The 26,134-nt window shown below is 45.4% G+C and overlaps 1 protein-coding gene across 4 annotated transcripts in view; it reads right to left on the reverse strand.

The window, feature by feature from the left end:
* Positions 1–26,134, reverse strand: part of FKBP5 (FKBP prolyl isomerase 5) — a 940,582-nt gene that overhangs the window by 298,732 nt on the left and 615,716 nt on the right. For all 4 annotated transcript variants that reach the window (XM_086923252.1, XM_086923254.1, XM_086923255.1 and 1 more), the window contains one exon: positions 5,071–5,161. In XM_086923252.1, the coding sequence (XP_086779378.1) occupies positions 5,071–5,161 (91 nt within the window). The remainder of the gene's footprint in view (positions 1–5,070; positions 5,162–26,134) is intronic.

Below are 26,134 nucleotides of genomic sequence, written 5' to 3' on the forward strand. Positions count from 1 at the left end.
TAAAACAACAGCAAGCTCAAATCCCACCCGCTGCTCACCAATGTGAGAAGTTGGCCCGATATGCAACGTTCGCTATTCTAGCGACCGCTATGTATCGTTCCAACGACCCTTATGGTGTTTGGTTGTAAGTCAACCTATAGACCAGCTATCCTAGTAGCATGGATACGAGCAGTCTAAGGCTAAAGACTCGAGAGGGCGCGTTAAGCCAGCTGTTTACCACACATGTACCCCTTGAACACCCAGTGAAAGGACACCACACAAGTGTTATGAAAATAAACAGTATATTTATTAAGAATCACAACAGCCCTGTACTCTTTATGAGGACAGGGTACTAAGCACAAACCAAATCTCTTTAGCAAATACTTCAAGTGCACAATTAAAACAAGTGTCCGAGGACACGGAAAGATTAAGGTCTCGGGCGGACCCGATAAGGCAAGTCGGAAGCGAGGGACTCAGGACCCTAGAGTAAGGAGGCTATGCAGGCACCGAAATGCCGAGTTACCTAGCCACGAGGGCTGCGGCTGCACAAGTCTTACAGGCGTCGGGGTCTTCGCTGACGAGCCAGGAGCCGGAAGAAAAGGAGTTGCTGGCCGGCGACCAGTGCTGAATAGTTCGTAGAGATCCAAGCCTGGATCGGAGATTGATGAAACCTGAAAACAGAGGGGACCAAGTTCGTACTACTAGCCAGTAGTCAGAGGGTACCAGGAAGGCACCGGTTGGCCGTCACCTCGACCAGGTGAGTGGGCGACGCTAGGCTCTGCAGTCTCACGGACCAGGAGGCGTTGTCGGCGACCACGGTGGAGGTGCAAACTGTCCCACGAAGGATGATGCTGTTGGCGTCGCTGGGCCCAGGATGGGGCAACAAGCCTTGGCAGATCTCAGGGCCACGTGGTGGGCCTAAGATGGCGTCTTGAGTGGACCAGGAGGGTCCGGGGTGCTTCTCGCAAAGATGGAAGCAAGGGCCAGTCTGGAGCAACCAGACCAGCAGTGATGATTCTCGGATGTCGTCGCAGAAGGGCACAAGCCAGCGGCTAGTGACCAGACAACGTGCTGAGCAGCGAGCAGAAGGGCCCCACGCAGATCGTGGAGATGCTGGGAGACTGCACTTCGGTGCTGGAGCGGCTCAGGGTCGGGGCTTCTCGGACCCCAGAGCACTCACCAGAGAGTTACCTCGATGGTCGTGCTGGTTTTAAGAGCGTGCAGGTTCTGATGATGGCCGGTCCCTCGAGGTCTCGTCGCACCCACAGATCACAGCTGAGCTGATGACGTGGGTAGAGGTCAGAGGTGCCAGGGAAGCCGGTTCTCGTCGAGCTGGGCCGTCGGATTCCTTGAGGAAGGACTTACAGCAAACCGCAGAGTTCTTAGTTGGTGCCCGCTGATGCAGGGTGACTACTCCTTAGTCACAAGGGAGAAATCTTGAGAAGAGTCTTGAATGTCCTTTCGTAGAAAGTAGTTCTTGAATCAAAGATGATCTAATTTGGAAGGGTCCCCGCTCCGGTCTTTTCTAAAGAAAGGGGTGGGTACATGACTAGGTCCTGCCCTAAGGGTGGGACCAGGAAGGGGGGTAGTTACACCCCTCTCCCCTGCCGGACTTTCCCCAGGCCAGGGCTGTCGCCCCTGGAACTGGTTCTAACCGGCAGATGCGTAGTGAGCACCGGGGTGCCACTCCGCAGTCACCTTCTCGCCAAAGCCCTACCTACCCAGAATACACAAACCCTGTCTGGGACGGTGCGAACACCGCCCTCGACAGGAAACCCTTTGTCCAAGTGCTCCTCGCTGGAAGGACTCCCAGCAGCAGGAGGTCAGACTCGTGTCTGTGGTGGCAGCATCCATTTTGTGGAGCTGAGGCTTCAGTTAACTTTAACCGGGGTTCACAGTTACGTACATGTTGTGTCCCTCTAGAAGGGTGGGATGCTAACCTCATCACCAGAATTGGTGAGAGGGCAGCACCCCGATTCGTATGACACCTTACTCGACATGCCTTGATAACGCGACACCGGAGTTACCGATATGGTACGCGTTATCATGGAACAGCTATTGGGTCTTGATTCCGCAAGCTGCAACCGGGCTCGGCTCGGGCCTGAACCTAGCTCACACGAGCCCACGCACTCTGCCTTCAGGATCGTTAAGGCCTGCCATAGGAGGAACTCGGGTGTCCATTGTATGGTTAGATATAGAGCTACTATACCTAAAGCGAAGGGTGGTTACACGTCTTCGCCCCAGCTGTCGTGCAGCCAGTTGTGTCAAATTTAGGAGGCCAGCCAGGGGTGGCATAATACATGCTTCAGCCCCTGGCGGCCCTGGGTACACCTATGCCCTGCGTTACGGGGTCTGATAAGGTGGCCCAGTACCAATTGGTAAATGCACTTAAGGTACATATCGTAATTTAGAAAGAGAACAGCCAGGCTGTGGGTCTGATTAGCAGGCCCACAGCCAGAGAAAGTCGTAAACCAGTGAAACAAAAGCAAAAAATCTGGGTGATCATAGGATTGCAGACCCTACTCTCCTACAGCCGACACCCGGTACTCGTACATACATATATATACATACATGCATACATGTATACAAAGTCAAAAGGTCTTTATTTCGATATATATCATAAAAGACAATATACAGCAAGCATAAAATACATTTCATAGAAAGATTAAGACAATAAATACAATACATGTTAAAACCTGGGTAAAACAGCATTAAATTGGACAGAAAAAGACCATGACTAGGACATACGACAATACACAATTACAAAACAGATGACGTAAAAGCTATGACTCAGTGACTAAGGTTACGGGAACGTATAGACCAGGCCCAGCTAATAAACTTTGCCACACCGATGACAATAAAGGCAGCAGTGTCCGTTTTCAAAATCCTACTGGCAGCCATAGCAGATCTAGTGCCCAACGAACAATATACTGGTCTTAACCAGACTCTTCTGGGTAATGAATACTTTGGACAGCAGAATAGTAGATGTTCAATATTTTCTACTTCCGTTACACAAAAAGGACATTTGTCACTACTTTCTGGGTTCCAAGAGTGTGTTAGCCCACGCACAGGTAGCGAGCCTACTCTCAGTTGATGATACAATTTCCGGTCATTTGACTTGGTTATTATGTCCCAGTAATCTTCATATCTCGGGACATCCTTAATAACTAGAAAAACCGAAGTCATCGTAGAACCCACTACATGTATACATATATACACACACACACACATATATATATATATATATATATATATATATATATATATATATATATATATATATATATATATATATATATATATATATATATTACTAAAGCGAAGGCTTGAGTGCCTTTCCAGGCTATGTTTATCATTACACTGCTGTTCAAGTTGTAGCGTGGGACTCTCACTTCAACGACGGGGAATGATTCAAGCATGCAAATCTATGAAAGATCTAATACTGGAGAATTGGGGTTTAGCTTCGCTGATGCCGGGGTCAACTAGTTCTCAAAGAAGAATGTGTTGACAAGAACTTGGGATCAGATGGCATATGCCTGCGATCCCAAACAATCTGTCTGTGAATTGGAGGGCCCAAAAAGGGTGTCTCCAGGGTAGCCTGCACTAGTTCAAGCAATGTCTCAATGAATGGAAAGATGGATTCCTGAGCTTCAGAAGGTGGCTCTGCAGGCGGCAAGGGCTATTCAAGCACCTCCGCAGCCTTAAGCGCTACAGACGTGAATGAACAGACTTTCTCAGATGGAGGGCCCAAAGAAAAGGGCATATTACCTTCAGGGAATGTATAAAGGCCACTAAAATTTGGGAATTTATATAGAGTTCAGCGTACATGTCATAAGGATGGGGTGATTATCAGCTTTCGAATCATCTTCCTCTGTGTGCACATAATCCTGACCAGGCATGCCTAGTGTGACATAATCCAAGATACACACAGAGTTCTTTCATTCAAACTAGTCTCTGGGCTCTAAGGAGAGGCTTCGCAAGGCACTGGTTCTCAAAGGAAATTCTAACTTTTTCCAAAGGCACTCAAATAGTTTCTGATGACTTCGAGGGTTGAGATAGCCCCGACACAGCTCATAGAGTGGATCTGGGGGTGACCTCCGAATTGGAAAACTTGGGAAATTGACCTGGCACCTTGGTGGACAAAGGCTTCCTCAGAAGTGGTGCCAAGACTGAGGCTCTGGAGGCATGGTTGGGTAGCGTTGTGGCTGGAGCTGCCAGAGTTGCTGAATCCAAACAATCAGGAGCATGCTAGATTGGCCTAGAGGGATGTGGATAGTCCTGAAGATATCCAGCATGGCTTGTCAAAAGGCATTGACATAAGATTCATCAGCACATGGGGCTGAACATTCTTATTAAGTTTCTTGAGAACTGGCATTGGCTCAGATGGAGAAGAGAAGAGACCAGTGTAGGCGAAAGGTACTGGTGAGCCTCAGAATGGTCCGAGGAGCAGCACTGTTTCCTTGAGAAGGAAGAGGGCTTGTCCTTCGTCTGCCATTTTTTGTGTTTCTTTACATGTGGACCATTTAATGGACAGCTTCCTGTCAGGACACTAACTTACCAAAGGGGAGCGGGCCAGTTTAAGGGTATCTTTTGGAGTCTGAGCCAAGAACAACTTTGCTTTCCACTCCCTGGAGGCTTTTGAGTGCATAGAGGTGCAGTAGTTGAATAATGAAGTAGAATGATAGGGATCCAGAAACTACATACAAATGTAATCAGGTTCTAAGACGCCTTCTTTTTGATGCTGCTAACAGGGTTTGAGCCTGAGGCCTTAGGAGCTGACATTTGAGCTAGCCACTGATAATAATTTGAAGACACTTTGACACTGAAGAAACATGTGAGACCCACATTAGACACTGACTTATGTGATCACATCCTGGGCAGGAGACTCAACATTAGACATATGAAGCGACTTTGCAGGGCTGGAGAGCTCTGAATGTTTTCCAGATTCAGTCAGGGACTTGTGGAATATTCATATGTCGAGTAATTTAAGGGAAGAAGTATCTATTAGAAAGGGAAAAGACTAGATAAGACTCATTTGCTGTCTTTTTGCATGCTGACTGAAGTCTAGTATGTTGGACTAGATCTTCTTACCTTCTCAAAACTCTTCAGAGTGACTTCATAGCAGAGCTCTGAACCGGGGCCAATGTTAAATAATGGTTTCCCTGAACCTCCAAAGCCATATCTGTGAAGGGAGTAAGAAAGGAGGATTTAAATGAAAATCACAGAGAGCACATTATGTACAGATATACAAAAACACAAATGCGATTTCATGCAATTTGTGATTAATAGACTGTAAAACAATACTGGTACAAGGAGGCACTAATTTTCTTCAATCCGAAAACATAGACCCAGCAACAGAACCAGATCCAGTCAAATCGATGTGTGGTAAAGGAGTGTTGGGAAATGTCTCATGATGAAAATAACAGACCATACATCTCATGTTACACTGACAACATTCACTGGGGAATAAATTAAGATAGAATGCGTGTATGTGTTAACATGTATGTTACAATTCCTCTCAGTCTGCCACCTTTCAGTTGAGCAATTCAATGACAAAGCTAGTATATCTCTTTGTACTGCCAGGTACTCTATTAGCATTGCTATCCATAAATCACTTCTAATAATTCCAACCGTATCTTGATCTGCATGGAAGTCAAGTCAAATGTATTTGTTTGATAACATGTCTATAAAGGCAATACAAACAAGCACTAACACAAAAACAAGAACATAGTTTAAACGATAAAAAATATAGTATAAGCAATTCTTTGATTACATCATAATATTGAACAATAAAAATAATATTCATTAATATCCTTGATTTCGTATCTGATATTAGTCTAACTCAGTGCACACACCAATTACCTACCAAGCAAATACTTTCTATAAACTAAAACCTTATACATTTTAGTCCATGATCCATTAATGTAGGAATTTTTAGAGCCAACAATAAATGTGTTTTGCAGATTTTACTCTACTAGCCAACACCCATGATCTTTTTTATGTTACATTACATAAGTAAAAATGACCTAAAATATAGCATAGTTTACACCAAATATAACTGAACTTCTAAAACAGTGCTAGTTAATCGATCTTACTTCCTATCCAGGTCGATTTCCTACAATGACTTTCAATTTGCTGGGTAACTAAAATATATCTCCAAGTTTGTAAGCTAAGAGTAATATTTTCACAGATCATGATATAATCAAGCATTACCGGCACTTGGTGAATTTTTAACAATCACATAAAAGGTAATAAATATATTTAAGATGATCCATCAAAGCAGTGGAAAGAAATTATAAGTATTAAAGGGAGTTATTTTGTGTTACACATTGGAAACGTAAAAGCTCCAGCATGGTCTCTTTGAGGCAAACACCACTCAATATGGTACACTATTTGTCCCATCCTCAATGTTAACACTAGCCTTCTGGATTCTTTAAGTCAGATGTTCTTAAGCTACGGGGTGAGGGAGACACTCAACTCCAAACAGCCAACATGCACATATTATTAGCCTTTTCCATGCAAATACAATAGGCAAGAGATACCTGCTTAGCGAAAATGGTAAAGTTACATACCTGTAGGGATAGTTCTGCATCGCAGGCATTTTCATTGAAGTCATAGACCTTGAATAATCCTGTGATGCCTGCGCGGACCCCGGAACACCTTATTCCATATATGTAGAACGTCCAGGAAAAGAGACCTTTTCCATTCATTTTTGGGGACAGAATGTAACCTTACGGCTGGAGCGGTCAACCTCGAAGCTGGAGGACTGGATTAGAGTCTTAGCATTGACGCTCAACATCCTGTGATTTTGGGCAAATCACTTAATCTCCCCATGCCTAACAAAAATGAATGTATCCATCTGAAACTGGTGCTCATGTAAAGCGCTCTGATACCTGATATCTAAGGCTTTATTTCGCGCTATATATAAAACTCTTAAAATGTTTTTTGTTTTTTTAAGTGTAGACTGTCAGGGTTGTATTTGCCGGAATATGCTGTTAGAGACTGTAAAAAGCAGGAACGGCAAAACTTACAACACTTTTCATAGGAAAAGTGGCTGTGTCAGTAAGTCTAGATTGTAAGGAAAAAACTGCCTGATAGACTAACACTAAAAGTACAAAAAGGAGACTGGTACCTTTAAGAATCCCATAGGGACCCCCTCCCACAATGCACTGCAGTGGCAGCTTGCCTGAGAGAGTCTGTTCTTTTTTATGAGAAGAACAGGATAATAAGAAAACAAGTTACTTACCTGTAACAACAGTTATCCAGTATTGGTATCGTTCATAGATTCACATGCCTGAATCAGTCCCCGTCGCTGAGGCGGGAGTCCCACGGTAAATACAAAAGTAGTGCCAAGAGTAAATCATAGTAGAAGGCTAAAAGAAAAAGCTTAAGGCCTAAGTCTTAGTAGCCTATCTACATCATTATAGTAAAAAGAACTAAAGATTGGTCCCAACCAATCCGCTGCTAGCACCCTCTAGAACCTTCCCAGCAGAGGCAGTTCTCCTCAGATTTTCCTAGCACAAGTGAGAAGTAAGTATCCCAGATATAGAGAACTGACTAGCCGGGGAGGAGGGTGGGTGCATGTGAATCTATGAAAGATACCAATACTGGATAACTGTAGTTACAGGTAAGTAGCTTGTTTTCTTATCCAGTATTGGGGTATCTTTCATAGATTCACATGGCTGAATCAGAGTAGCAAGCAGTATAACCATATACTGTCATTTGCGGATGGTGGGAGACATTGGTTCATAAACTCTCAAATAGCATCCTCAGTATTTGAAAAACATCTTTCTCTTTTTTTTTTCTTTTTCAAATGGATTATTCTTAAAGAAAGCAAAGCTATATCCAATATTATATATATAGGCACTAGGCACTGGTCTTAGTCCCCAGAGTTAAGAAAGCAAGATGGGGGGGGGTAGGAGTTTTTCCCTAGGCGCAGCAGTAGCCTGGAATAAACTTCCCCTCAACATTAGACAGCTGCCCGACCTGCTATCCTTCAGAAGATCACTGAAGACCTGGCTCTTCTCCCATTAAAGCTCCTCACTCACGCACACTAGTTAAACCATGTTAGCGCCAGGACACCTCGGGGTAACAGAGCGCTCTAGAAATGTTAAAAATAAATAAAAATAAATAAATATATATATATATATAAATGTAGAATGTTACTGCTCTCGTCAATGGGTGACGGGAACACCAGGTGCAGACCTCCAGACCTCGTACCAGCAGCGAAAAAGTTAGAACAGAAGTAGATCCAAAGCCTCAAATAGGTGGCAGAGTAGAGATTTTATTTGTGTTCAAGGACAAATGCCCATCCGACAACGCGTTTCACTCCTCTAGGGAGCTTGATCACATACCACGCTCAGGAAAATGGAGCATTATATAGTAAACATAATGGTAGGACAAATTAACTAAAGTGCACGCCCTCACAGTGAAAGACAGTGTAAACATAAATGACAGACCAATTCTTTTAACTATACACATAATATGTACAATTTAAACGCCATTTTGGAATGATTTAAATGTTAATAAACATTAATACATTTTATCAACTCAATGCATTACCATTGAAGCAAATGGGTCAAATCAATAGCACAAATAATATAAGAAGGGGAATCACAATTCATCAAAACAGCAAAAAGAAACCTAATAATGACATAGTGTCATGGTAAGGTGTTTGCATAGCAAATAAATGTAAGTTTTGACAAGTGTCAATAGTGAAATTAATATACAAAATTCATATTATTATTCCCACAATTCATCAAATTGCTACATTGGTCACAAGATTGTATCAGGTATGCATATGAGTGATTGTTGTACGTTTAAAAATTGGATTTTGTTATCGGTTGTCAAAAAAGAAAGTGCTTTAAACAGTGCAAAATCAAAACATGAATCATGATTATTGTAACCCACAGATAATATAAAAAAATAAGTGTCTGACACAGCCGAGTGTACAATTCTGACAGTTTTATATAGTCCCGACTTAATGTCTAGAAATTATTTCAATTGAATTTTTAATTGAAAACATCAATATTTTGATTATAATCAATTCAATGTCATGCTGTCTGATGATATATATATATGTATGTATTTATATATATATATATATATATATATATATATATATATATATAGACAAATATTTAAAATCTTGCAGACATATAAATCTGTACATTTGCATGAATATTAAAGAATGGAATAATCCATAAAAGGACAAATCACTCGAGTCTGATCTTAATGAAAGAGATGACGTAGAACAGCCTGTCCAACCGCTGCATCTTCTTGATGCGAAGATTGAAGACAATAATGCTTAGTGAATGTGTGGAAATATTTCCATGTCGCAGCACGACATATATTTTCCGGAGTTACTCCAGCAAACAAAGCTGTTGACGTTGGTACTGTTCTTGTCGAATGAGCTTTGACTTTCCTCTGCAAGGGTTTGTTAACCTTGTCATGGCAGAAATGAATTGCAGATGCCAGCCATCTGGCTATTGTTGCCTTTGTTACAGCATTTCCAATAGTTGCTTGACCATAAGCCACGAACAGCTGGTTGGATTGTCTGGTATCCTTAGTTTTCTGTAGGTAGAATTATACACAGCGTTTAACATCCAGCGAGTGTAATGCTCTTACAGCTGGAGTGGATGGATCCGGAAAGAATGCTTTTAATCTTACCAGTTTGTTCAAGTGGAATTGTCTTGATACCCTAAGAATGAACCTGGGATTTGCTCAAAGGGTTACGTAGTTCCGGGCAAAATGTAAAAAGGGTTCCTTATAGTGAAAGCTTGGATTTCACTAACCCCTTTTTAGGTCTCGGCTTTTATATCCCGCAGGCATTAATAGCCGAGTGTATAGAAGGTGAAACAAACTCTTGAACAAACACGGATTACGTGCAGTTCATGTGATGCACTCGTGTGAGACACGCTTGCACAAACCCATCAGCCTCGCACCGCAATGGAATGCTGCCTCCCAAGCTGCTCCCCCGCCCCCACCATCATACTTTATTGCAATGTGCTCCCGCCCCCAGCCCCCCCATAGCAATCCCAAGAGATTGTTTTGTTCCTGCGTCTCATTCAACTTCCTGGAGTGCCCATACCTCCCACCACCTCACTCCCCCCTGTACTCCCCCTCATTGTTCCTCACGTGTTGCCCCGCTCCCCCACAGCAATGCCAAGAGCTTGCGTTTGTAAATACCTGATCTACAGCCTAACGACTCCCTGCCTACTTTTCAGAAATGCTACATTTCTCTGTCTTTCAAGCGACGAGAACATAAGTTAGCATTGCCACAAAAAAAGACTTCCTTAAAATGATCCGAGCCATTCAACATTACTCACACTGCTGCATGACACACTGCGGCACGCCTCACACTTCTGCTCGCCTCACACTGCTGCACGCCACACACTGCTGCATGCCTCACACCGCTGCACGCCTCACACTGCTGCATGCCTCACACTGCTACACGTTGCACACTGATGCATTACTCACACTGCCGCACGCTGCACAATGCCGCACGTCGCACACTGCCGCACGCCGCACACTGCTACACGCCTCACACTGCTTGCTGCACGCCTAACACTGCTGCACACTGCTGCATTACTCACACGGATGCACGCCACACACTGCTGCACGCCTCACACTGCTGCATGCCACACTGATGCACTCCATGCTTCTGCACGCCTCACACTGCTGCACGCTGCACACTGCTGCATTACTCACACTGCTGCATGACACACTGCGGCACGCCTCACACTTCTGTACGCCACACACTGCTGCACGCCACACACTATTGCATTACTCACACTGCTGCATGCTGCACACCGCTGCACGACACAATGCTATACGACACAATGCTGCACGCCTCACACTGCTGCACGCCACACACTGCTGCACGCCTCACACCGCTGCACGCCCCACACTTCTGCATGCCTCACACTGCTACACGCTGCACACTGATGCATTACGCACACTGCCACACGCCACACACTGCCGCACGCTGCACACTGCTGCATGACTCAGACTGTTTGGAGCACGCCTCACACTGCTGCACACTGCTGTATTACTCACACTGCTGCATGCCACACACTGCTGCACGCCTCACACTGCTGCACGCCTCACACTGCTGCATGCCACACTGATGCACGCCACACTGCTGCACACCTCACACTGCTGCACGCCTCACACTGCTGCATGCCACACACTGCTGCCTGCCACACACTGCTACGCATCACAATGCTGCACACATCACAATGATGCACGCCTCACACTGCTGCACGCCTCACACTGATGCACGCTGCACACTGCTGCATTACTCAAACTGCTGCATGTTGCACACTGCTGCACGCCTCACACTGTTGCACGCCTCACAACACCACCACATCACTCAGGGACACCACCACATCACTTTAGGACACCACCACATCACTCAGGGACACCAACACATCACTCAGGGACACCACCAGATCACTCAGGGACCCCAATACATCACTCAGGGGCACCACCACATCACTCAGGGGCACCACTAATGGGCACCACCACATCACTCGGGGACACCACCACATCACTCAGGGACACCACCACATCACTCGGGGACACCACCACATCACTCTGGGACACCACCACATCACTCTGGGTCACAACCACATCACTCGGTGACACCACCACATCACTTGGGGACACCCCAACATCACTCAGGGGCACCACCACATCACTCAGGGAAACCACCACATCACTCTGGAACACCACCCCATCTACTGCCCTCACTCTACCACTCTACTGCCCTTACTCTACCACTCTACCGCCCTCACTCTACCGCCCTGACTCTACCACTCTACCACCCTGACTCTACCGCCCTCACTCTACCACTCTATCGCCCTCACTCTAACACCCTCCCTAAACCACTCTACTGCCCTCACTCTATCGCCCTCACTCTACCGCCCTCACTCTACCACCCCCACTCTACCACACTCACTCTACCGCCCTCACTCTACCGCCCTCACTCTACAGTCCTCACTCTACAGCCCTCACTCTACCGCACTCACTCTACCGCTCTACTGCCCTCTACCGCCCTCACTCTACCACTCTACTGCCCTCCCTCTACCACTCTACCGCCCTCACTCTACCTCTCTCACTCTACCACTCTACTGCCCTCCCTTTACCGCCCTCACTCTACCACTCTACCGCCCTCACTCTACCACTCTACTGCCCTCACTCTACCGCCCTCACTCTACCACTCTACCGCCCTCACTCTACCGCCCTCACTCTACTACTCTACCGCCCTCACTCTACCACTCTACCGCCCTCACTCTAACACTCTACCGCCCTATCTCTACCACTCTACCGCCCTATCTCTACCACTCTACCGCCCTCACTCTACCACTCTACCGCCCTCACTCTACCACTCTACCGTCCTCACTCTACCTCTCTCACTATACCACTCTACCGCCCTCACTCACTCTACCTCCCTCACTCACTCTACCGCCCTCACTCACTCTACCGCCCTCACTCACTCTATCGCCCTCACTCACTCTTTCGGCCTCACTCACTCTTTCGGCCTCACTCACTCTATCGCCCTCCCTCTATCTATCTATCTATCTATCTATCTATCTATCTATCTATCTATCTATCTATCTATCTATCTATCTATCTATCTATCTATCTATCTATCTATCTATCGCCCTCCCTCACTCTATCTATCGCCCTCCCTCACTCTATCTATCTTTCGCCCTCCCTCCCTCTATCTATCGCCCTCCCTCTATCCATCGCCCTCACTCTATCGCCCTCCCTCCCTCTATCTATCGCCCTCCCTCTCTTCCACCCTCCTCCTGCTCTAACTCCCTGTTCTCTTCTCTTCTCCCATGCTGATCTGCTGCTCTCTTCCACCCTGCTTCCTTCTCTAACTCCCTGTTCTCTTCTCTTCTCCCGTGCTGATCTGCTGCTCTCTTCCACTCTGCCTCCTTCTTTAACTCCCTGTTTTCTTCTCCTGTCCTAATCTGCTGTTCTCTTCCACCCACCTCCTTCCCTAACTTCCTGTTCTCTTCTCCTGTGCCGATCTGCTGTTCTCTTCCACCCGTCTCCTTTTTAACTCCCTGTTCTCTTCTCCTGTGCTGATCTGCTGCTCTCTTCCACCCGCCTCCTTCTTTAACTCCCTGTTCTCTTCTGCTGTGCTGATCTGCTGCTCTCTTCCACATACATCCTTCTCTAACCGCACACACACATACATACAACCACGCACACACATACAACCAAGCACAAACAACCACACACCACACCACAGACACATCACCCCACACATCACCCCACACACAACCACACACACAACCACACACACACACACAACCACACACACACAACCACACACTCAACTACACACTCAACCACACACTCAACCACACACTCAACCACACACACAACCACAACACACCCAACCACACACACACACAACCACACACACAACCACACACACAACCACACACACAGCCACACACACACAACCATAAACAAACAACCACACCCAACCACACACACAACCACACACAACCAATCACACACAACCACACACATCTATCGCCCTCACTCTATCTATCTATCTATCTATCTATCTATCTATCTATCTATCTATCTATCTATCTATCTATCTATCTATCTATCTATCTATCTATCTATCTATCTATCTATCTATCTATCTATCTATCTATCTATCTTTCGCCCTCACTCTCTATCTATCTATCGCCCTCACTCTATCTATCGCCCTCACTCTATCTATCTATCGCCCTCACTCTATCGCCCTCACTCTATCTAACTATCGCACCACCACAGCATCACTCAGGAGCACCACAACATCACTCAGGGGCACCACAACATCACTATGTGCTACCACAGCATCACTGAACGCCACACCATCCCTTGTCGCCACCACAACATCACTCAGCACCACCACAGTATCAATCTGTGCAACCATTCAACAACAACTGGTTCAAATATGTTCCGTCAATGTTTCAAGCTTTATTACAAATGTCACAAAAAGATGTTAATATTTCACTTCTGTTCTTGGATTTTCGTCACAATAAAATACACTGAACATAATCTTCACAAAATTTATATACAAAAGTTTAAGCTATTGCCATTATAAATAACAAGAACTTTTATTTAAGTATTAATTATTTAAAAAAATTAAAAGCCATTGTTATTTGTAATATCAATACATCTAAGTCACGTAAATACAAAACATGTTGCATTACAAATGCTATAGGAGTCACATTTGCAAAAGATAAAAGTATTGGCATTGTAAATGACAAAGCTATTAATTTCGCTATTTTCAAAACCAACACATAAATAAAAATGTTGCCATTTACAAGATCAATAGCTAAAACGTTCCTAATGCGAGACCTATTGCATTGAGAATGCTTGTTTTTTTTTTAGGTAAGAGCCAGTAAATGCGCAACCTTCCAAGTGAGGAATTTGAGATCAGCTTTATGGATTGGCTCAAATGGACGCTTCATTAACTGTGCTAGCACAGTGTTGAGTTCCCACTCTGGAGGGGTGCTTGCACTGGAGTGAAGGCTCGGAAAAGTCCTTTCATAAATTGTTTGACAAGTGAAGAAGAGCAGAGAAAAGGATATTTTGAGCATTTTCTGAATCTGGAAAGAGCAGCAAGATGAAAAAGTAAGCCCAGACTTGGCTAGAGAAAGCAGATAATGGAGAACTTGTTCTGCAGGAGCTTGAATTGAGTGAATATTATTCGCCTGACACCAACAGCAAAATCGCTTCCATTTGAGGCGATAAGTCTTGATTGTGCTTTGGGCACGAAATTTGGCCAATATTTCATGACAGTCCTGTGAAATGGTGAGATCCTTGAACTCTAAGAAATGAGGAGCCATGCGTGCAAGTGCCAAAACTGTGGGTCCGGATGAACCACTTGGCCCCCGTCCCTTGACAACATCGTAGGCGGCGGCAGTAGGCGAATGGGCTTGTCTTGAGACAATGGTAGAAGTTCCTGGAACCAATATTGTCTTGGCCAACAGGGTACAATCAGAATAAGATGGCAACCTTCCAGCTTCATCTTGCGGAGCTTCGGAATCAATGGTATTGGGAGAAAAGCGTATGCACAAATTCCTGACCATCGCATCCCTCTTGATCCCTGTTGAGGGAACCTGCTGGCATAATATTGGCATTTCTTGTTCTCTATCATTGCGAATAGATCCAGTGCTGGTTTGACCCAAGCTTTGAACACTGGGTTAGCCTGTTCCTTTTCCAGCTTCCACTCGTAACAGTCCGACTGAGACGTGCTCAGCGTGTCCACCAGGGTATTGTGCCTGACGTGTTCGGCTGGTAGGGCATCTTGTGGAATGTGACCCCTTCCCACAATTCCTGATCCTCTTGCGAGAGCGTAGCTGATTTAGTTCCTCCTTGGTTGTTGATATAATACATGCTGATGGTATTGTCGGTCCGGACTAACACAGAGGAACCCGCAATCCTTGGGAGGAATGCTTGGAGAGACAGAAAAACGGCGCAGAGCTCCAGCCTATTGATCTGCTGTTGTTTTTGTCTTTGAGATCATCTTCCTTGAATCTGCAAGTCCTGTAGATGACCTCCCCATCCTTCCATGGAGGCATCAGTCGTTAAAACAAAATCCGGAATGGTCTGTAGGAAAGTGAGACCCTGGGTTAGATTCTCTGCCTGCGACCACTAATGCAGAGAATTTATCATGCGCGGCGTGACCTTGATGGTATTGTCGAACGAGCCCATGGCTTGTTGCCATTGAAGTTGCAGTTTCTCCTGAAGAAGTCTCATTTTGAGCCATGCCAAGGGTATGAGATGTATCGCTGAGGAGCACATCCTCAGGAGCAAAGCAAACATTTAGACTGAGACTGACCTTTTTGCGTTGCACTGGACTGTGTCTAACCTTGCTCCAAGAAAAAACATGACTTGGAGAGGACATAACTGTGATTTGCTGTCGTTGAGAATCATCCCCAGAGAAGAGAAGAGATGGGTACATTCTGCTGTGGCAATCTTGGTTTCATGTCCTGAAGGACCTTTAAGCAGCCAATCGTCTAGATAAGGGAATACTTGTATTGCTCAAGATCTCAATGCTGCTTCCACTGGTGCCAAGCACTTTGTGAAGGTTCTTGGTGCCGATTTCAGTCAAAACTAGACCACTTTGAACTTATAATGGGCGCCAGCCACTTGAAAGCAAAGATATTTGCGCTTTTTGGAGTGGATAGGCATGCGGAAATATGCATCTTCCATATTCAGAGAAACCATAAAATGTCCTTTGTTTAAACAACTCAAAATTTTGTGAAGACGAGGGGGAGGTGGACCCCTGGGCAGAGTAGTAGATGGCTGTTTGATGAATTCCAGGGTGTGGCTGTTGGTCACAAGTTCTAGGACCCATTGGTCTGATGTAATTTCCTGCCACTTGTGAACAAAAGCTGAAATCTTTGGGCCCACGGGTAAGGAGGGTAAAATGGTTGGCGCCCTGTGGAGATCACTGCTTCCGGTTAGTGTCTCAGCCTTGATACTGTGATCTCTTTCGACCACCCTGACGGGAGATACTAGCCGTAGACTATTGACGGTATGATGTCTGGCTGTAAGGCTGAAATGGGATTGATAGTGCTTATTCTGTTGGTTTTGGTATCCTCCTCTTGATGAAAAACCACGTCCTCTCGCTCCCCTGAAAGATCCGCGCCCGTATTGAAGGGTGCCTAACGATCTGCATTATCCGTGTCAGTTTTTGTAGCTCAGCGGGCTTCATCAATATTTTTACCAAACCAAAAACTCTCCATCATAGGCCATGTCTAGAATCTTTGTTTGCCTCTCAGGTCTGAAAGTAGTGGTTTTAAGCCATCCCTGGCGTCTAAGCACTGCAGCCCCTGCTAGCTGACGGAAGTTGGTGTTCACGATGTGCAAGGCGCAATCTATAGTTTTCGATGCAGCACGTTCTCTTTCCAACAGAATCTTTCTTGCTTCCTGCCTTCGGTCCTCAGGAATGAGGTCAATGAGACTCACCAATTCTGACCACATTTGACGGTCATAACAACCGATTATGACTACAGAATTGGCAGCTCTAATAGAGCCGCTGCCGACGTAGAGAATTTTTTGCCTATAAGGTCCAGACGACGTCCTTCCTTGTCAGGCGGTGTGGTGATAGGCGTTGCGGGATTTTAGATTGTTGTAGGGCAGCCTGTGAAATTACTGAATCTGGCCGAAGGGTGGCCTATCAGACAGGATGAGCTGTTAACAGGTGCACAGTATTTCTTTTTTATGCGCGGAAGCACTGCTGGAATAGACGTAGTCTATTATAGGTACCACTCTCGTGATCTTCCTGGATTCTTCCTTGAAATGATGAAGGAAATATTCTGTCTGTTCGACTGTAACTGGCAGTTGAAAACTAGCTGCTGCCCGCTGCATTAAATTATGTACAGGATGCTGTCATAGATGAGGCCATCGTAGACGATCTCATCATAGACTTTGCTGTCGTAGACATGGTTATGTAGGTGAGGTTATTGCAGACGAGAACGTCATCATAGATAACCGTCATGAACAACCATCATAGATGAGGCTGTCGTAGACGACAGCCATAGACAATGCCATCATAGATGAGGCAATCATAGGTGAGGCCATCCGTAGATGAGGCGATCATAGATGAGGCAGTCCTATGATGGCCATCCATGGATGAGGCCATTCATGGATGAGGCCATTCATGGATGAGGCCATTCATGGAGGAGGCCATTGGTGGATGAGGTCATTGGTAGATGAGGTCATACATAGATGATGAGGCTGTCATAGACGACAGTCATAGACAATACCATCATAGTTGAGGCAATCATAGGTGATGTCATCCGTAGATGAGGCAATCATAGACGAGGCCATCGTATGATGGCCATCCGTGGATGAGGGCATTCATAGATGGAGCCATTTATAGTTGAGGCCATTCGTACATGAGGCCATACATAGATGAGGCCATACGTAGACGAGGCTTCATTGATAAGGCTGTCATAGACGACCGTCGTAGATGACCATAGTAGATGAGGTTGTCTTCGAGCTGAGGCTGTCCTAGGCAATGCCATTGTAGTTGAGACCATCATAGACGAGGCCGTCATCGACGATCGTCGTAGACGAGGCCGTCGTCGATGATCGTCATAGATGAGGCCGCTGTTGACGACCGTCGTAGATGAGGCAGTCGTCGACGACCGTCGTAGATGAGGCCGTCGTCGACGACCGTCATAGATGAGGCCGTCGTAGATGAGGCTGTCGACGCCAACCGTCGTAGATGAGGCCGTCGACGACGACAGTCGTAGATGAGGCCGTCATTGACGACCGTCGCAGATGAGGCAGTCATCGACGACCGTCATAGATGAGGCAGTCGTCGACAACCGCCATAGATTAGGCCGTCGTAGACTACCATCCTAGACGACCGTCATAGGAGGCCATCGTAGACGAGACCATCGTAGATGAGGTCCATGTTGGTGAGGCAGTAATAGTAAACATGGAGTTTAGTTATAGACTCCTAATGTCAGGTTAAGAGGATTTCCCTGATGTAGTGTCAGGGATGAAAAGGGAGTTGTAGGATCAGCCTCTGAGGAAGTTTTTTCCAATTGCCTCTCTATGTGAGAAGTGCCTTATAAAGACTAAAGGTGAGTCTTTATGGCTTTTATGCGCGCCGTCTGGAGGCTCCTGGAGCGACTTCTCCCTTTGACCTCTCCTATGAGGTGAAGAAATCCTCATTGTCCTCATCAGAAGTGGTAGATTAAAGTCACTGTAGTCCCAATAATAGCCTCATCTTTAAGAACGTGAGAGTTATTGAGGAAAAGGTTAGACATATTTCGTAGTCTATTACCTTGTTTTCAGACAATCCGCCATATTGCTGCCTTAATGGGGTCAGAGAAATGAAGTATGATCTTGGATGATCCAAAAAGAAGTAAAAGCTGAAGAAACTGAGAGGAGCTCAGGGAGACTCCCTTCACACACGACGTGCGGTGAAAATCTGAGGAGAACTGCCTCTGCTGGGAAGGTTCTAGAGGGTGCTAGCAGCTGATTGGCTGGGACCAATCTTTGGTTCCTTTTACTATAATGATGTAGATAGGCTACAAATACTTAGGCCTTAGGCTTTTTCTTTTAGCCTACTACTATGATTTACTCTTGGCACTACTTTTGTATTTACATTAGGACTCCTGCCTCGGCGACGGGGAATGATTCAGGCATGTGAATCTATGAAAGATACCCCAATACTTGATAATAATAACTATACAACCTGACAGCCGGGGAGGAGGGAGGGTGTTTATGACTTTAATGAAGATACTTATAATGCAAAACTATATCTACAGGTGTGTAACTTTACTTTCTGCATCGTAAGATCTTGATTGATATATATAAACCTTCAATGGAATAGCAAGCTAATTAAACTTCGTACAGTGGCTGTCAGTTATATATATATATATATATATATATATATATACTTATCCTGTGAGACAGTAAAGATTGTAACAAGGCAGGCTGACCTCAGTTTCTTAATGTCTCTTGTCCAAACTTAGTCGGCTAGAGTATCCGATTCAAAACAGTAATGTTTGTGAATGAGTGGAGAGACTTCCAAGTTGCTGCCTTACAAATGTCCAGAATAAGAACCTGCTTCACCCAAGCTATGGTCGCAGCTTTTCCTCTTATTGAGTGAGCTCTAGGTTTCCCTGGTAAAGGCTTATTGGCAATCTGGTAACATAGTGTAATGTATGAAAATATCCAAGTAACTATAGATTGTTTCGAGGCTGGTAAACACTGTCTCATGAATAGCTGTCTTATGAATAGCTGGGAAGATTTTCTAATAGATTTTGATCTGTCTAGGTAATAACAAAGGACTTTCAAGATTAAAGTAGTCCAATATTCTCTCCGTTGCAGAAGAGGGGTTTGGAAAGAAGGTAGGTAGAGTGATAGATTGACTGAGATGGAAATATGAGATAACCTTAGGCAAAAAGGAAGGGTGTTTGTATATAAGACAACCCTATTGTGGTGGAAGCCTGTAAAGGGTTCTAAAGAAGATAGAACATGCAACTCACTGACTCTACAAGCCGAGGTGATTGCAACTAAAAACGCAGTTTTCCCTGATAAATGTTGAAGCGATGCTTTATGGATTGGTTCGAATGACTGACCCATTAACTTAGATAACACTTTGTTCACCTTCCATGGACGAGAACAGTTTCTGCGAGGAGGACCTTCAAGAATTACATCAACCACGGGTATTTTGAAAAAGGACTCTTGCGTAGGAGATTTACGGTGCACAGTAATCACTGCTAGGTGGACACTTATTGAGGACAGCTGTAGACCAGATTTGGCTTGATGTATTAAATTGGGTAGTATGATATTTTCTTGTACTGTAATAGGCTCATAGTTCCTCGAGTGACACCAAATGCAGACGCGTTTCCAAAGAGCATTGCCCAGAGACTTAGGTTTGGGAGCCCTGGATGGGAAGTGTTAGCATTTTGAGTTTTGGGCAGTAGAGAAGAGATCTACAGTTGGGGCGCCCCATTCTTGGAAGATGGCGGCTATGACTTTGTCGTTGAGGGCCCTTTTGTGGTTTTCTTCAGAGAAGGGGGCGAGGAAATCTGCTTCCATGTTTAAAACTCATAGAATGTGAAAAGCTGTATTGGAGAGGCCTTTCACCAGAGCACAATGCAATAGATTTTGTGCCTGATGAGACAACTGCTTGGACCTTGTTCCACCCGGTTTGTTTACGTAAAACATAGTGGTGGCGTTGTCTGCCTGAACCATGATGTCTTTCGAATGCAGTGATGGAAGAAACGCTGTGAGGCCCGAAAAATTGCTTTAATTTCTAGGAGATTTATATGGTATTTCTTTTGCTTTTGGGACCACAGCCCTTGTATGGATGGCTTGTTCATATGGGTACCCCATTCAATGAGGAATGCATATGTGCTGATGGTCTAGGACTGGATTGGTTTCTGAAACAGAATCCCTTTCACTAGATTGTCCAAGTTGGTCCACCATGATAGGGACTGGCGTGTATTGGGTATAAGGAGAATCCAATCCTCCCACGGCCTGTTCTCTGAGACCATTGATCCTCGAAGCATGTCTGTAAAGGCCTCATAAACAAGTGAGAGTTCGGCACAATGTTGATGCAGTATTCATTGAACCTAGTAGTGCTGCTCCATGCAAACTGCTGGTTTGGTCTGGCAAAGAATATGGGAACATTTCACTTGAATTGAGGATACTCTCTCTTCCGAAGGATAAACGATTTCTGTTGGAGTGTCTAGAATAGCCCCCAGACATTTTAGGCACTGAACTGGATTTGGACTTCTGTAAATTTACCTGGAGGCCTAACTTTGCCAGATGAGATGTCAAAGTCATTGCATTTTGAAAGGACTCTGCTCTGATGAGCCAGTTGTCCAGGTAAGGATATATGAAAATACCTTATTTTCTCAGTTGAGCCGCGACCACTGCCATGCATTTGGAAAAGATTTGTGTCATTGATTTTAGACAAAAGGGGAGTACAACGTATTGATAATGATGACAGCCCACTCAAAATCTGAGAAATTGTCTGTGACGCAATACAACGGCAATATGAAAATATGTGTCCTGTAGATCTACAGAACAGAGCCAATCGTTCTTTATCACATGTGTAAAAAAATGGATGCAGTGAAAGCATTCTGAACCTCTCTCTTTTTATAAATTTGTTGAGTAGTCGGAGGTCTAGAATTGCCAAAGTAGGCTCGAAGATGGCCAGAGATGCTAGCTGCTTTGGGAACTTTGCAAAGCAGTCTGGCTGCAGAGTTCTGTATCAGCTGCAATCTGCGTACCACGGCCTTGTTTGACCCAAGATATAAGATGATTCCGTATTCAAGTCGATGTTATAAGTGCGTTGACTACAGTCTTTTGGGTCGCAACAGGTAGCATCCACAGAATTTTATTCAGCCATTTTAGAATAGTAAAGCTACTTTGCCAGTTTGTTGGTTCATAGATAGGGTACTATCCACAATCACCCCAAGGTTGCGAACATGACTAGTCGGGACTGGAAGAGTTCCCATTTCCTTGGGCCAATGGGAAGGATTCCAAAGTTCTTTTTTTTGTCCTAGGACAAGAACCTCAGTCTTATCTCCGTTTAGTTTTAGTTGGTTAACAGTCATCCAATCAAAGATATCAATAAGACCAAGTTTGAGGTTGGAGGGAGCAAATGAACTAGAATCGGAGAGAGAGAAGATAATTTGAGAATCGTCGACATAGGTCATGAGGGTGAGACCTGCTTTGTTTGCTATGTCTGCTAAGGGTTTAACATAAAGATTAAAAAACAAGGGACTGAATCGAGCCTTGGGGTACTCCATGTGGTGCCGCAAATTTTTTAGAACAGGCAGATGTTGACATAATTTGGAAAGTGAGATTTTCCAAAAAGGAGCCAATCCGTTGAAGGGCTGCACGGCATACACAGATATTTTTCAGGGTGTTTTTCAGCTTTTTGTGCGAGATGGTATCAAAAGCCGCACTCAGGTCCAGTAAGAGGAGAGCCACTGTTTGGCCATCGTCCAGGAGCCTACGGATCTTTTCGGTACCTCCTAGAAGTGCTGTTTCGGTGGAGTAGCCCGCTCTAAAACCAGATTGAGAGGAGTGGAGACAGTTGTTGGATTCTGCAAAGTCTGTAAGCAAGGAATGGACATGTTTTTCTAAGAGTTTAGAAAACGCTGGTAGAAAAGAGATGGGTCTGTAGTTGGATGGTGCTTCGGGGTCGGCCGTTGGTCGTCGGCCGTTGGATCAAACTTGATGAAGTGTGGATATTGAGATGGAGGCTTGATTTCTTTAAAAGCCTTGGGGAGGTTGATTTACAGTAGCTGGTGTGGGGAATTAATTCTGCACAATATCTATGAGGCTTGGAAGATGAGGCAGAAGAGGTCTTCGCGTAGCTCTTGGTTGCAGGGTTTCTAAAATAACCAAGACTGATGGTTGAGGGTAATCAACTTGTGTATTGAGATTAGAAGATCCTCTATAAGGGAGTCTTGAAAAGTGACAATATCATCAACATGAGAAAAAGTAGATGGGGATTGAGGTGGCGATGTTGGTACATACAAAGAGGAGGAATCTGGAGATCCTGTTCATGATGGAGTAGATAATGCTAGTGGAGGACTGGGAGATTTATGCCTTTAAGGAGATTTTATGGGAGAAGGAGTTTTCCACTTACGAATAGGAGACACTGATGTCGCTCTGGAATGCCACTGAACTGGAGAGATATTCAGAGACTGTAAAGGAACCTGAATTTATCCGGACTGCCAAGAAAGCCGCATTCAAAGACCGACTAGACAACAACGCCCACAACAGCAAGGAACTATTCAACATCGTCAAAGAATTCACCAACCCCTCAGCCAACTCCAACGACATCACCCCCTCGCAAGCCCTCTGCGACTCCCTAGCCTCATTCTTCCACAACAAAATTGCAGACATCCACAACAGCTTCGACATCCAACCCGGAAACTATCCCACCCAATCTTCTGCCGTACCTGCAGCCTCCTCGAACATCCTTAACAACTGGAACCCAATCTCCACCGAGGACACCATCCGCCTGATGAACTCCATCCACTCAGGATCCCCCACAGACCCATGTCCTCACCACATTTTCAACAAAGCAGACTCCATCATAGCACCACACCTCCGAGACGTCATCAACTGCTCCCTCAACTCCGCAACCTTCCCGGAAAGCTGGAAACATGCCGAACTCAGCGCCCTCCTGAAGAAACCCACAGCTGACCCCACCGAACTCAAAAACTACCGCCCTATCTCACTCCTTCCATTCCCGGCCAAAGTCATCGAAAAAGCGGTCAACAACCAGCTAGCCGCATTCCTCGAAACCAACAAATCCCTCGACTCCTCACAATCCGGCTTCCGAGCCAAACACAGCACGGAGACCGCTCTCATCGCAGCAACAGACGACATTCGAACTCTACTAGACAACGGAGACACAGTCGCCCTCATCCTCCTCGACCTCTCCGCAGCCTTCGACACAGTCTGCCATAGCACTCTCCTACAGCGCCTCAATAACATCGGGATCCAAGGAAAAGCACTGGAATGGATCACCTCATTCCTCACCGGAAGAACACAGAGAGTCCGCCTCCCACCATTCAAGTCCGAGGCCACTGAAGTCATCTGCGGCGTACCCCAAGGTTCCTCACTCAGCTCCACCCTCTTCAACGTATACATGAGCCCCCTCGCAACAATTGCTCGCCAACACAACCTCACCATCATTTCCTATGCAGACGACACCCAACTGATCCTATCACTCACCAAAGACCCCAACACCGCCAAAACCAACCTACATGAAGGCATGAAAGAAGTAGCAGAGTGGATGAAGCACAGCCGTCTGAAACTGAACTCAGACAAAACAGAAGTCCTTATCTTAGGCACCTCCCCCTCCGCTTGGGACGACTCTTGGTGGCCAGAGGCCCTTGGAAAAGCACCCATCCCGACGGACCACGCACGAAACCTGGGCGTCATCCTGGACTCCTCTCTCTCGATGAACAGACAAGTCAACGCAGTCTCATCTTCATGCTTCAACATCCTCTGCATGCTCAAAAAAACATTTCGCTGGATCCCCACCGAAACCAGAAAGACAGTCACCCATGCACTGGTTACAAGTCGCCTGGACTACGAAACACCCTATACGCCGGTATCACCGCAAAACTCCAGAAAAAGCTCCAACGCATCCAGAACGCATCAGCCAGACTCATACTAGACATCCCACGCAAAGACCATATCTCTAGCCACCTGAAAAACCTCCACTGGCTCCCCGTCAATAAGAGGATTACTTTCTGACTCCTAACCCACGCACACAAAGCACTCTACGAACTTGGACCCGAATGCCTCAACACACGACTTTCCTTCTACACCCCCCCTCGCCAGCTTCGATCTTCCAACCAAGCCCTTGCTACCATTCCTCGCATCAATAAATCCACCATGGGAGGCAGATCCTTCTCCTACCTCGCAGCTAAAACCTGGAACTCCCTCCCCACCCACCTACGTCTCACACAGAACCACCTAGCATTCAGAAAGCAACTTAAAACCTGGATATTCGACAAGTAATTCCCCTCCCCTCCTCAAGCGCCTTGAGACCCTCTGGGTATGTAGCGCGCTATGTAAATTTCTGACTTGACTTGACTTGACTTGAGGAGGAATGACAGGACAAATTGGTGTCAGGCGTGTATCCTGTTCCAGTGAAAAAGGGTCTATATGCTGAGATGAACCAGACCAGTATGAAGAAGAGAAAGAGATTTCCATTTAAATGATGTTCGACGTAGAGAATGGAGTGTTCGACGTAGTACATTGTCTCTTAGGGGACACCAGAGGTTTCCATGAGGATGCCTGTTTTTTTTACGAAGTGGACAGTTTTGATGTCAAAGTGTAGGGTAATTTTGATGTTGAATGGCAAGATTGTGACATCGAGTGACGAGAATGTGACACCAATCTAATCTTGTGTGACAACTGAAGAGACGCCGATGCTGAGAAAGATCTCAAAAGCAGTGCCATACCTGTTTTCGGTGCTGAAGAAGGCATAGGAGTCGATAGAGACATCGAACGGTGGCGATGTGTCGTCAACATTGAGCCGTCCTTTAGAGGTGAACACAACAGCAACAGGTTTATCAGCATTGACGTCGAATGCTTTGCCGCTAATGCATGACGGGGAAGGTGTTGAGAATTTGGATTTTCGGATTTAGATCTTTCAAGTGAGTGTTTATCCTATTTATGCCTCTTTTCTGAAGGATGAAGAGAGAGAGACCCCTCCAATCTTCTAGTTTTCCTTTGTTCCTTATCTGCCTTCAAATTCTCTATATATCCACAAAGTCTGATGCATTCTCTGTCTTTAAGTGTTCTCTGTAACATTTTACTGAAAATGTCAGCCTTTAGAGAGATGTTGATGAGTTCAACATACCACACAAACCTTGTGGGCATCGAGAGGAAGCTTTCTTTCTGCCACTGGAAGGGAACTTTGTGAAGAGAGCAGGCATTTATCTCTTCAGAAAAATATTTAAAACAACTAACAGCCCGATTCATCATTGTGAAGTTTTGCGAGTCTGAAATAGCGATAAATAAGGAATCGCTATTCCAGACTCGCAAAACGGGATTCATGTAGGAATCGCAATATTTTTTGCGATTCCTACAGCTTCCTTATTTGCGATTAGCT

Source organism: Lissotriton vulgaris, chromosome 5, assembly GCF_964263255.1.
Source record: "Lissotriton vulgaris chromosome 5, aLisVul1.2, whole genome shotgun sequence".
Taxonomy (NCBI): Eukaryota; Metazoa; Chordata; class Amphibia; order Caudata; family Salamandridae; genus Lissotriton; species Lissotriton vulgaris.